Source organism: Chlamydotis macqueenii, chromosome 3 (genome assembly GCF_036417535.1).
Source record: "Chlamydotis macqueenii isolate bChlMac1 chromosome 3, bChlMac1.mat, whole genome shotgun sequence".
In the NCBI taxonomy this organism is placed as follows: domain Eukaryota; kingdom Metazoa; phylum Chordata; class Aves; order Otidiformes; family Otididae; genus Chlamydotis; species Chlamydotis macqueenii.
Window position 1 is genome coordinate 80026165 of NC_141558.1, and position 13773 is coordinate 80039937.

General features: G+C 35.7%; 1 protein-coding gene across 2 annotated transcripts in view; it reads left to right on the forward strand.

Moving 5' to 3' along the window:
• The window catches only part of MTA3 (metastasis associated 1 family member 3), a 147327-nt gene that overhangs the window by 40952 nt on the left and 92602 nt on the right, over positions 1-13773 (forward strand). For both annotated transcript variants that reach the window (XM_086745229.1, XM_086745230.1), the window contains exon 6: positions 442-559. In XM_086745229.1, the coding sequence (XP_086601355.1) occupies positions 442-559 (118 nt within the window). The remainder of the gene's footprint in view (positions 1-441; positions 560-13773) is intronic.

Sequence of the window (13773 nt, forward strand, 5' to 3'; positions counted from 1 at the left end):
ACTTGCCCTATATTTCAAGTGTCTGTGCCAGATGTGCCAATACTATTTTTCTGTAAGCCCTCTTCAGACACTAGGAGTGTTTTATGCTTTTTGAGACTAATTTATAATGCGAAGTCAGTATGGTAGAGGTATTTAGGAGAGGAAACGTGTTAAATTCAGAAAGTAGTTAACATTAATTTTCAAATATTTTTATGTATGAATCTTTTAATTATTGCTCTGTTCTGAAATAAATCCTAGCAATGAGAGAAGCTTCAATTAGCTCTTTAAAAGTACTCATGAAACATCTGCATTATTTAAAATAAGGATTAATGTACCAAACCTGTGCTCTGTAGGAGTGTGCAAGGTGGTTACTTTAATAGTTTCCAAATAGATAGTGATAAAGATTTACAAACCTAATTTAAAAAAATAATTCTGCTGTTGCAATTGTGTCTTCTTTTTCAGGATTCTTTTTTTTATTCGTTGGTGTATGACCCATCACTGAAAACGCTTTTAGCAGATAAGGGAGAAATCAGAGTGGGGCCTAGATATCAAGCAGATGTGCCAGACATGCTTGCAGAAGGTAAATTTATGTTCTTCAATCAGTCAAAAAAAAATAAAAAATCCTCATCTTGCATTATTACTTATGCTGACTTTCCGAACTAAACTAATCAGCATTGAGGCACAGAAGGTAAAATAGCAGGTGTTAGAAAACTGATGAATCCTGGTAGATATTATAAAGAAAGGAAGAAAGGATACTTGAATAGGTGTTGAAAAGACATTGTCTGTTTCAAGTTTGTGCATAACACAATTTAGGCATTCAAAATTTGTTCATTTAGTTATATGTTACAGTTAGTTCTTTGATATAAGCGTAATGGAAAGAAGGTGTTGAGAACCAACCCATTTTGTGGAATAATAACACTAACAAAATAAGTGAAAAATGTATTCTTTCTTTCCCTTTTAAAACAGACTTTGCATAGGGAATGTGTATCTTTGTGATTTTGTGATTGTGTATTTTAAAACATTGACAACTTCTGTCAAAGCATCTTGTCTGTGCCAATGTTTCAAGCCTTGACATATCTTTGAAATCACTGGTATTTTAAAAATATTATTTTATTTATTTGTAATCTAGCACAACTACCTGTGCCTTAGATTTTGCTACATAGGAAGTTTATTCTTTTAAACAAAATTTCAAGTACAATATTTCTTTAGTGTTTGGATGTTACTTAAGAGGCATGAGCAGTTGTGTCTTGTTATGTTTGTAATTATATTTATTTAGTAGATTTTTAAATTATCTGGTTTTATCAGTGAAATGTGCACTCTTCATTGAGTGTGCTAACAAAAGAAGTTTCCTGGGACGTATCTAGACATAGATACTATTTTCAAGAATCTTGGTATTTATTTCTCAATGAGAAAAGATTATGTGACAGGAATATCACTTGCACTAAGTCAAAGACGTTCTGAATGCCCCAAATATACGTATTTTTAATCTTAAATGGTGTGTTTTACATTCAACATGGCCTTTTTTCCCCTATAGTTTTTCTTTCATACAAAACAAGTATTACTTCTTCAAGGCTTATTTAGTTAGCTGTCTAAAACAGGAATGATTTGATTTCTGACAAGTGGCAGATTATTTTATGATAGATGCCATTTAGTAGCTCAACTGCATGATTCCTCTGACTTTTCTTTTAGTAACCTGAAATAAACTGTAGGAAGTATTTTCCAGATTTGTTTATAAGGCATACAGACTTGTTTCAGAACAAGTTTATGAGTAGAATATGCTACAGTGCTGTTCTTGCTGTAAAATGTGCCTGTCATGGGAAAAGAAATAAATGTGTAGACTTTCATATGCTCAAGAGGAAAGCTTCCCAGAGGACTAAGAGAAAATGACTGTCTCAATGTGTGTATCAAGTAGCCAGAAGGTATTGATGTGTTTCTGAAGTAGCTGGTTGAATTGTTGGGTTTTCAGGATGAGCTGGGGTTGCCTGTCAGGCAGGAAGTCTTTTCCTACTGAAGTCTGATAATTAAATTACTGAAGACAGAGCCTAATTATGGAATAGTGAATACTACATATAAAGTAAATGTTCTTCCCATAGAAATTTTACTTTTTTTTTTTTTTTTCTAAAATTAATTTGGTATTTCTTAGCAGTTAAGTTACTAAGTTCTTCTGGAGCTTAACTTTCTCAGTAAAATCCTTGATTCAGTTAAATGAGTAGTCTTTCTCTTACGTCATGAAGATAGCATTTCACTGTGTGTTCCTGTCTTGTTTTTCTCACTCCCTACTAATCCCCAAAGTGCAATAAATGGTGCAGTCTTATTGCTGTCTTTAGTAGGCAATAATAGTCCATCAGTTATTAAGGTTCAGAAACATCAAGTTGACAAACCAAAGATCTGGTAGGATACAGAGAACTACTCTGGCAGTTTAGTTTGATTAATCTGCACTTATTTCCAATGTCTAGTGAGAAAATGAGTTTGGTTTTAGGAGGATAAAAATATCTGAATTATTGTAGTTTTGACTGATTGTTATCTAAATGTTTCTGTAGCCTTCTGACCTCCAAGGAAAAGAAAAAGATGATCCAGCTGTTGCTGTGTCTTTTTGTAAGCTGACAGCCTAAAAGTTAATCCGTTCACTGTCAGGCCTTTTCATTCATGAAGACAAATCTAAAAAATGTTTAAAATTAATATAAAATAGATATGTTTGGAAAATATGGGATTCTGCGAGGATTTCTGAATCTTGAAATAAATTTCTTAGCCTGTTTTTAAAAGTGGCTAATGATCTGTACATCCAAATTACTATGCCATAATGTATGACTATTTATAACTAAAAGCCTAGATAATGACCTTAAATTAAAAGAAAGAATTTAGACAGCGTCAGTTAGGGATTACTTGGGAAAAATTAGGTTTTATGTCATCTAATAATGGCATTATATAATGAAAAAGAAAGCATTGCTAACTTTATTCACACATAAAATCTGTCACAACAATTTTAAAGTAAAGGAAGTATACCTTTTTGAAGGTTGTCGGTAGGCATATCCCCAGAGCCATTTTAAAAAAAAGTTAGAAAAATCAGAGATTCGTATACCATCAGTTGTTTTATTTTAAAATTTACTGGTTTACAAATCCAGTTCAAATTACTGAAAACATGCCAGTTCAGATTAGCTTTCAGAAGACAAGTCACAAAGTGGCTGAAAAATCAAAAAGTTCTTTGAACTATGAAAGCCCTTTCAGTTCTTCTGTAAACATTAAATTATTTTGATGTAAACATGCTGATGTATTCTAGTAGATTAAAAATTCAAATTTCTTGCATGTTCTCTATACTGTGATAAGTTGTTTTCTATATGAATGAGCTACTGTTTTTTTTTCTTTAGTGTTTATTGGAGAATTATATGCATTGTTTTTGTGAGAATAGAGTATTTTTTTTTTCCTTACGTTGATGTTACCATTTTTCCATCCTTGAATAACACATGCTTCCAAACCTGGTGCTTAGACTGAACTTTTAATAATGCAGTGTACCTTCTCCTCCCCACCCCACTCCGCCCCATGAGTGAATTGAGTACATTTATATTTCTCTTTAATTTTTGAAATGAAAATAATGTTTTCTTTTTAAAAGACTGAAAGGTGTATTAAAAGATACATAATAAAGTATTACAGATCCAACTGTTTTTCCAATTTGAGATACAGTGAATCATAAATCCTTCACACAGTTAAAGTAAATATAAACAGAGTTTAAATCTGGTGGAAAGCACAGAAGCCTTGTTTATTTACTCTGCTTTTCCTTGTAGTGGTTTAGCTAAATCACTTAGGTTGCCTATTTAGTGAAGACTATAACTTTGGAGAAAGACTATATCAGATTTCTTTCAACGGTCTCTTATGACTTCTGTTACAAACATCTTTGAGAGTAAAACTGTTCAAAGTTGTCAGATTTGAATGGCGTTATGGTTGAGTGAAACCCTTCCTTCTCCCCTCAGTACCAAGTGCTCCAGTCTTTCTAGACTCTAGTTTGAAGATTTTGAGAGTCTTTTTAGTTGCTTTCATTACAGTGGAGAACAGGAGGCTGTGTTCTACAGCATTGACTTCACTTCTAGCTAGTATGATGCTACAGTAGGTCCTTTCTCTACTTGTAACATGTTCTCCAGTGGCTTATTCTGTGAATACAGCAGCTGTTTATTTTCAAATCTGTTTCCAATGTGGAGTAGCATTCTACTCCTCTGTATAAAGCAAGAATAAAAACATTTATCTTGGAGAATCAAAGCACACATTTGGACAAAGAGTAGCTTGTTTTAAGCATCCGTACTCTACAGTCCAGGAGCAAGGTGCCTGGGTCTCTGCATGTGATGGCCAGAAGCTGCTGTCTGATGCATCCACCTACTGTATTTACTCAGCAACTTATAAAATATGTGACTAGTAAGTTAAAACAAAACAAAACAAAAAACCCCATACAAACAACAACAAAATATACAGTTTTGCTTTGTGCAAGTCATTATAATCATTACTTGTTTAAAAGGCATACTTTTGTAAATTGTTCTGAATATAATCAAATTGCTGCCTCCTTTACCTAACAGATTTTGTTCAGTCTTGGTTTGTGTACAGGGGAATATGTGGAAGGTTAGGGAAGGGAAATAGGTTCAAGGAAAATCAGTTTAGATACCTATTAGATTTTTATGGAACATTGATCTTTCCCTGTCTCACAACTTGATCTATTTAAAACCAAATGTTTTTAAATTCTGGAATTTCAACCAGTATTTCTCAGCAGTGGAACAACTGATGCAGTGACAAGTTATGTTACATGGTTGATTAGAGAAAAAAGAATTCCAGCATGGTGTTAGGGATATAGTATATGAAGTAGGATAATACTTAAAGATGGGAGTAACTAGAATTTTTTTTTTTTTTCTCTACAGGGTTTCTTTTATTGTATTAAAAAAAAATTGTTTCTCTCATAAGCCTGCACTAGTCTTTCTGCTTCATGCATTCTGTCATACATCTAATTGTAGTTGTCACACAGTAAAATACGTTACAACTTAGCTAAACAAATACAGTCAAATTGTTCTTATAGATAGGGAAGCCAAGTGTTTAAAATAACCTCATTGGCCAAATCAGTAATTTCTTAAGTAATGGCTTACTTTTATTTATTCATAGGGTTGTGAATCAAGTGGAAAGACTGGGACAAAGCCAATGAAGGGCCAGTAGTTGTTCCTCTGTCTCTCAAAGCCTGATTAAAACTTCTGAAGCAAAAGATGTTTTCTAAATAAACCTAACAAAGAACTTTATAATGACTGTATTCTGGTTGTGATATGCAAGTCTAGTGAAACTATTTTGAGTAATTCTCTGACTGAAAAAAAATCCAACCAAACAAAAAAAAATACTAAATTGTATTTTCAAGAAAATTAATAAAATGTGGATTAACTGTCTCCTATGATTTTAAAGAAAATTAGAGAATAAGTGTGATTTGTTGAAATAATTTTTCTAATGTTACATTTGCTTTGTCAAGCAATAATGAATGAACCTTTTGTGTACCAGACTTTGGTAGAATGCTGCTTTGTTAGGCAATGTAAAATATTTAAATGTTGAAATCGACGTTCTCAGGAAAACTTAGCTCACCAGTATAAGAACAGCCATGCCAAGTGAGATCATCAGGTGTTTATCCATGCAGCTCTTGTGGTTTCTTAGTTTTCTTCAAACTTATTTAAAGCCTATTAGAAATAACAGCTTTCTTAATATCTCTTTGATCTCTTTGCAGAACTTGCATAAAGTATGTGAGGTATGATTTTTCTTTATAGAAGGCATGCTAACCCATCTCCGGTATATCTTTGTTGCAGTTTTTAATAATTTGACTAGTATAGCTGTGAGCCTTGACAGTGCTTAGTTGCCCACATTTTACCTTTAGCCCATATACCCTCCTTCACAGCCTAAGTAACCCAAATGGATTTGAGTTCACATGTCAATATTAGTAGCTGTTGTATCCTTGGGTTCTGGTAGAAGTCTGAGAGGATGTTTATCCAAGCTCATATAACTTGTTAATGTTTGTTTTGTATAATTGTTCTGTAACCTGTCCTACAGATGCTTCATTATGGGGTAGATCTTCTTTTAAGTCTCTCATGAAGCGTGTGAACATCTCCAGTTTTGTTGAGTCATCACAAATACAGAGAATTAATTTGATTTTTCTGCTAACAGTTAACTTGAATTTCTTTTTTGCTCCCTTTTTAAACAGATTACATTGCCAAAGTTTTAAATCCTTAGGTGGTTTATAGACCTTTTGATTCTATTGACTATCTGAGAAAACTTTAGTCATTTGAATGCCCTCTAAAATTTTGCAATGTTGTAGCAAATAGGAGGGTGAAAGAAGAATGAGTAAAAGATAAGAAGTAAAAAAGTAAAAGTGTAAAAAAAAAAAAAAGTAAAGAGACTAAAAAAATAAAAATAATTAACCCTAATCCCAAGGATAGTTTTCTTTCTCTGTGGCTTGAGATGTGACTTCAATTTTGTTCTAACTGGAGGGGAAATTATAGCGTATGAAGGTACTCTTATGCCTGTATTTCATAAATGTATGATATTTTGGGGGGATGAAGGGTTTAAGGAGAGCAGCTCTGTGGGAGAGGCCCTGGGGTGCTGAAGACAGCAAGGCGATGTAAGCCATCAATGTGCCCTGGCAGCAAAGGAGCTGTGTTACCTGGCAGATAGCGAGTAGATCAACGAAAATTATCATCCCCGTCCACCAGGCACTCATTAGATCACATCTAGACACTGCATCCATGTTTAAGCCCCTCAATATGGGAAGGTTATTAATAAAGTTCAGTGGAGGCCATCACACTTGTTGGGGCTAGAGCACTTGCCCTGCAAGGACAGGCTGAGGGAGTTGAGCTTGTTCAGGCTGGAGAAGAGGTGGCTTCAAGGGGAGGAACAACACAAGGGGAGCAGCCCCTCAGTGACTGGGGGAGGTTGTTGAGAAGAGAAGACAGGTTCTTGGCAGTGGTGCATAGTGGGAGGATGAGATAAGAGACATAAGTTTAAATGAGATGTTGAGAATGGCTGTGAGCAAAAATTTCTTTTCCCATGAGTATGGTCAGGCAGTAGAGCAAGTACCCAGGGAGGTTGTGTCGTCTCTGTCCTTAGAGGTTTTCAACACCCAAGTGAATAAAGCTCTGTTCTGACCTCACAGCTGAACTTGCTTTGAAAATGAGGTTGGGCTAGGGACTTCCTGAGATCCCTTCTAACTTGAACTATGGTGCTCCAGCTTAACAACTTACTGATGAGATTCAGTCCATGGGCTTCTGTCTTTTATCCTGGAGAAGTGCTTCTTTGTCTGTAGAGAAGTAATTGGGACTGGAAGTTTACCTCTTATTAAACAGGAACTTGAGTGGACAGTCATTTAATCAAAACACCTATACTTCAAAGATGAACTTAGGCCATGTCTTTTCCTGTGCTTGCCTACGATCATTTTTCACTAGGAGAAGCTGCAAGGGAAACCTCAAACTGCTGCTCTGCTACTTAGTCACCTTCCCTCCAGTGATGATGCTGGATAGTAGATATTTTCTTTGTATATGTTGAGTCATTGCTATTAGCATGCTCAGTTTCGGCTGACTTTTCCATAAAGGCTTGAGACAATATGTTGAGCTTTTAGCAAATCTCAGTCTAAAAATAAAAGGAACACCTGAAGATTAGGAAGTGCAAACACTGATGTTAAGCTAACAGCATTAATACTTACCAAAAGTTTTCAGTGTAATTAGATTATAATACTGCAATACAAGAAAAAGTATAACATGCATAGTATGATTCAGTTAACACAGCAACTACTAACCTTTAAAAATTCTGTTTCTCTCTTGTAAGAACATGGTGTAATTTCTGAGATTTAGCACAAAACCACCAGCTAGAAAGTAGATTGTAGAGGGAGTTAACCTTTGAAGTTTCTCTACCTGTCTTAAGTTGTTTGGGTGGTTCCCAACCTGTGTTATCCTAGGCAGCATCACAGTGGCAGCTGTTCACAAGTATCAGGGTGCACATGCTTATCTGGACAGTGGAAGGTGCCTGTTAAGAGTGTTTTACTGTTAATTAATTGCCTGTGTGTAGCAGCAGCTTCTGTCAGCTCCTCTGGCCCTGCTCATAGTGCCTGCTGGGTGAGGTAAGGATGCTGGGTGCTGAGCACATCATGTGGAGCTAGAGATCACCAGGCAAAACAGAGGTGTGTCATGGTGGGAAATGTGATGATGGATGCATGAAGGGTTAGGGTTGCTTGACAGTTGGCAGGAAATGAGATTTTAGTCTCCATAGAGAGGTATATGGTAACAGACAAGCATCAGGAGGTAGACAGGTGTGGTGGGGAGTGATTATGTTTAGAGGTTTATCTAGAGAACTGGCTGCTAGTCCTAAGTACTGCTAGTCCTAGTGGAGTACTGCCACCAGCAATGGCAAGCTGTTTGCAAATCCCTGTTTTAATTAGCCTGGAGAGCTAATCTTAGTAAGAGTCACTGTTAAGGGCATGACTCTGTACTGCCACGTCAAGTTTTTCTCCTAGTAATGGTCCCCTCCCAGCTGTGGTCCTGTTCCTAGCCCAGTGCTCCGTATCTCTTGTATCTAGATTTAAAAGGAGGCCACTGTGTTCTGGTGAATTCTATGTGGAGCAGGAATCTGACACAATTAGGTACTCTTTGGCCATTTACAGCAGTACAAAGGGTTTGGAGGGCCTATCCCCTTGCTGAGAGGAAGAGGAATTAGAGTCTCTGAAAAGGAGGAAGAAGTAGAAGAAGCCTGTAGGAAACATACTCTGTTGAAAGCTTGTTTTTTCTTAAATAAAATTATAAACTCTATTTTAAGTGTTTATATAAAAACCCAGAGTCCCTCTTGCACATCTGAAAATATCCAGAGAGCGCTTAGAGGTAGTACTTGCTGTGCAATTGATTCTGTTTCTTGAATGCAAGACATTTTAGAATTAATGGAGTTCAAGTAGCTGAGCGCTTAATAGGAAGAAGGGGAGCAGTTGGGGAAATTTAAGCTGTAAATTTTGGATGGTGTTCAAAGAACTTGTATCTAAGACTTCTAAAACTTTTCTCTGTTTTGAAAAAGAACAAAATATTTCCTTTAGAGGTGTTTCCTAATATCGTCTCTTTTTTTTTTTTTTTGCTGCTTCCTGCAACTCAGTTGTAAGAGTATGTTGTTTTTAATAGACTGGACAGATAGGAACTATTAAATTGAGAGTTCAAGCCTGTTAATGATTGGGAATATTGGTATTCCAGGATTTTAAGTTTAAAAATTGATACAACTAAAGAGACAAATAAGAAACTCATCTGCATGCTGTTTGGATTTTTAACGTTTGGAAAGTACAGGATGCTTAGACTCAGCATATTGTATTTTCTGGTTCTTTAAATGCTTCCTATTTAGTTTGACAAATTAAAGTTTTGTTTTAATTTCATAAATTTAAAATGTGTTTTAGAATAGAGAAACCCAGCTGTAATATCATGAGGAGGGATGTGTTCTGTTATTTTGTGGTACGTAATACTCCCATTTATTTGAAGAACCACTGCTGAATTTGAAAATCACCCTAACTAAGCCAGAGACCTGCAGGAATTTGAATAGTGCAGCTGATTCGTAGAATCGTAGAATGGTTTGGATTCGAAGCAAGCTTAAAGATCATCTAGTTCCAACCCCTCTGCCCTGGGCAGGGACACTTTCCACTGAACCAGGTTGCTCAAAGCCCCGTCCAACCTGGCCTTGAGCATTTCCAAGGATGGGGCATCCACAGCTTCTCTGGGCAACCTGTTCCAGTGCCTCGCCACCCTCACAGTGAATAATTTCTTCTTTATATCTGTTCTAAATCTACCCTCTTTCAGTTTAAAGCCACTAGCCCTTGTTCTGTCACCACCTGCCCTTGGCAAAAGTCCCTCTCCAGTGTTCCTGTAGGCCCCTCTTTAGATACTGGAAGGTTGTTAGAAACCTAGCTGCTTAGGTAAAATCATCAAATAATTGTGTTTCCTGTGCACACACAGAAGGTGACAACAGCAGCAAATTTAGGCTCTTTGAGTGGTATGCTGGCATGGGAAGCAAAGTTTTTCTTGGAAAAAGCTGTCAGCCATAAAGTACATTTTTTGATGGGGTGGAGGAACTAGTTTGTGTAATAGCTTGCTCACCTCTTGTGGTCTACATACAGCAATTTGGGAGTCCCATAGTATGTTGTCTAAAGCCAGATTGCCTGTCAATTGAAGACAACTGTACTGGGATCTAGACAGTCAAAAGCAAAGCTCAAATTCTAATACCAAAACTACCTTCAGAAGCTAGTATAAAAGGAGATGCTTATGCCTAACTTGAATTTGCTTTAAGAAGATGCCCAGGAACCTTGTAGAAATCTGTTCCGCCGAGTTCAGTGTGAAACACGTTGAAGCTTTCAGAGTTGTTGGAAAATGTTGTAAGTTAGCAGCAAAATAAATGATCATTTCAAAATATCACTCAGAATGTGCCAGAAGCAGAGAGATCTTTGAGGATGATTGGTTCAACTAGGTGATGATGACTTTCTATTTTAATGAAGTTTTCAGAAGGAATGCGTGGAGCAAAAGATAGAACAAACATATTCAGGAGTTCCTACTTGAGGAAATTGGAATAGAATATGAGACAGAAAAGGTGTGATTGTGCTAAGACAGTAAGACTTACCTTGATGGTCAGAGTAGAAGAATGTTGCGTATCTCAGCTGAAGATGGATGTCTAAAATAGATCAGGGAATGTTTAAGGTTAGATAAGATGAATCTCAACAAAGGTAATACACCAGAATAAAACACCTATTTATTGACTTGGAGTTAAGTTTTTCTATAATACCTTCTAAAAGAAGGAGCTACTTCTTGAGGGTTAGCAGATTTAAATAGTCACTTGTCCGATTTGTCTGGTTTTTTGCTTGTTACTAAGCTCAGTGGAGTAAATTTTTCATAAGTAACTGTCAAGTGCATGATCATCACAAACAGTAAAGTACTCTTTACAATGTTGTTCATGTCATTTTAATAGGCTTATAATATCCTTTATATCAGTCTTGCCAATATCTCTTCTAGGGAGCTGAGTTAGTGATTTATGTGCTGGGCAATTAAATGCATGTTTATAGACTTCTATGAGTTTTACTATAAATTAAACATACAAAGCACATGTAAATGGCCTCTTTGTGCCTGTTTTCGGTAAAGACATTATTTTCTTCTGCCTAACCTTGCAGATGCAAGGGAAATCTGAGGTTTAGAGTTCTAGCCACATACACTACAGAAGCTCAATTAGGTATGTGGAAGCTTTGCATTATAAAACATAGTGTTCTAGGAAGTCTTGTCAGTAATGTTATTTAAAAATATTTGTTGACTTTTGGTACAATTCCTTGAGGTACTAAGTGCATGTAAAATTTAGATCAAACAAGCAATTATATGGATTTAGTTCGTTCTTTTCTTCCTTATGTATTTACTGTACTTATCCTTACATAATGTGGTAATGGAAGTTTCTGAGCTTCAATTCTGAGATCATTTACGACTTCTAAGTTAACAGTCAAATGATAAATTAGAGAAGTTGGAAATAGTGCTGTTTAGAAATTACATTTGATGAAAACCATTTAACAGTTGTGGTGAGTTACTCTGGTGGTTCTGCTCAGGGATTGTTGGAGTGGTCTTTTTTTCTTCCTGTCCCTGCCCTGAATTGTAGAAGCAGGTATACCTTTCCCAAGTTTGCTTTATACTGGAAGAGAAGTCAGTCAGAGTTTTAGTCTTCATAACGAGAGAGCTATGTTTTCCTGCTGTCTTTAGCTTCTTGAGGAGACTTGCGCATCTGTTCTGATTCTTTTCTTTGTTATGAACTTGCTATTTTTTCCACAATTTGAAGGAAATTGTTAAAGTAGCTATGTTCTCTTTTGCCTTCTGGTTGCAGTGCAACATAAATGGTCTATGCTGCGTTGTTGATGTGGAAGGTTGTGGATGATTGGTGTCAGGAAGATTTCTTTATTAATAATAGCTGTAGAGCCTTGGCTGAGATTGTTCAAATGCTAAATGAGTGCTGTCAGGAGGTCAGTCTCACGAAGGATACAGTTATTTATTATATGCTGTGTGTGTGCTTGTTATCTCAAATAATGTATCACAGCGAGCACTCAAATCACCTTTCAAGCAGCAACATCTTAGGGTTCAATTGACTTTACTGTTTTTTAGTACCTCAGTAACTTTGTCTAAATGGACTCATTTTAAGTTCAAATTTTTGTTTCCTTTACTCTTTTACTGAGAGTCTGACTTTTCTTTAAAGTTTGTTCTGCAGAAGATGAAAAACAAATATGAGATGCAGATGAAATGTGTTTTTTACACTTGAATAAGTTAAAATACATTTCATCCTAAAGAAAAGTTCTTCTCTAAATAATGTTTTGTTTAAATTTATGCAAATGAATAATCTTATTTATCTTTAGAATATTATAGTCACTGGGAATTTGCATATTAATAACATTGTTTCTTTTAAAAAAAATTGCGAGACCAAAGATTTCATTTTAATTTAGTGGGGTTTTTTTGAAGAATACAATGTCTGTGCATTGATACCCCTCTTTCCAAAACAAGTATTTGAAATATTGTTAACATTCGTATATGGTATGGTACTGTTATTATTTATACACAGGATCATTTTCACTATGCTTTCCTGAAAATTGTATTACCTCATGTGTTGTTATTTCAGGAAAAACTGTTACAGTCTTTCTCTATTCAGATTGGAATAGGTGCTAGACCACTGCACAATGTCTACCAACCAAAAAGTAATGTAAAATAGGGGTGAGAGGTGGGGAATCTTGGTACGAGTCACATTGTTCAGGTTTGTTCACAGATATCAAAGGAGTACAAGAAGCTAATTCCAAAATAAATGTGAATTTCAGGTATCTTTTCATTAGTTGAATACTTACCCTTGTCTTTGAACTGAAGGTGACCTTGTAGTTTTACGCAATATATTAATTTAAGTCATTGCCTTTATATTTGCCATAAAAAGCTAAAATACAAGGTCTGACTTGTCATTATTTCATTTCAGTGACAGTGAGGATTCTACCTAAATGCAATTTAATGTAAGGACTATGAAGTGAGAAATGGTGTGATTTTAGGACATTATGCCTCCATCTTCTCCTATCAGTGGAAGTTCGTTTTTGCATACTGTTCTGCAGAGTTTTGAGAAAGAGGCAACCTAATTTCTTCCTTTCTTCCAGCACTGGACTTCCCCCTAAGCCAGCCATTCTTGATGCTGTATTGTGGAGAAGTTGATCATTACTGCCTGGTTACAGTTTAGTTTATTCTGACTGAGCCCAGTTCTAATTCTTTCTGTTTGTTTCTAGGAATTTAGAATATGATGAATTAAAGCTCTTTTGAGTGCTTTATGAGGTCTTGTCTTCTGATCATCAGTGGTTGATTTATAAGCACCGCAAGGCTGAGCACTGGGAGAGCTCTAAGATAGTTGGTGTTGGAGGCAGTTTTAATTCGAAAGGGATTTTTCAAGTCAAGAATGACTGATTATTTTTTTTTTTAATATACTAGAGTTCTAGAGGTTAGGAGGCAATTGAATATGCATGTTTTATTGGTTTTGAAAATGCTCAGTAGCAGTTTACATTGCTCTACACAAATAATGAGCTTGTATCACCTGTTATCTTTCATTTGATGTCTCTATACATGTAGTCTTTATGTAGTCCGTTTTTAATTTCTGGTCTTCATGCATGCGTTGTGTTTTACCGTAAGATTTGTGTAAACCTACAACTCATTATCTGAATGACTAGTTGAAATCTTGAATACACATCTGTCGAACAATTGTTCGTCAATAGGAAAGTAAACAGATAATTTTCCT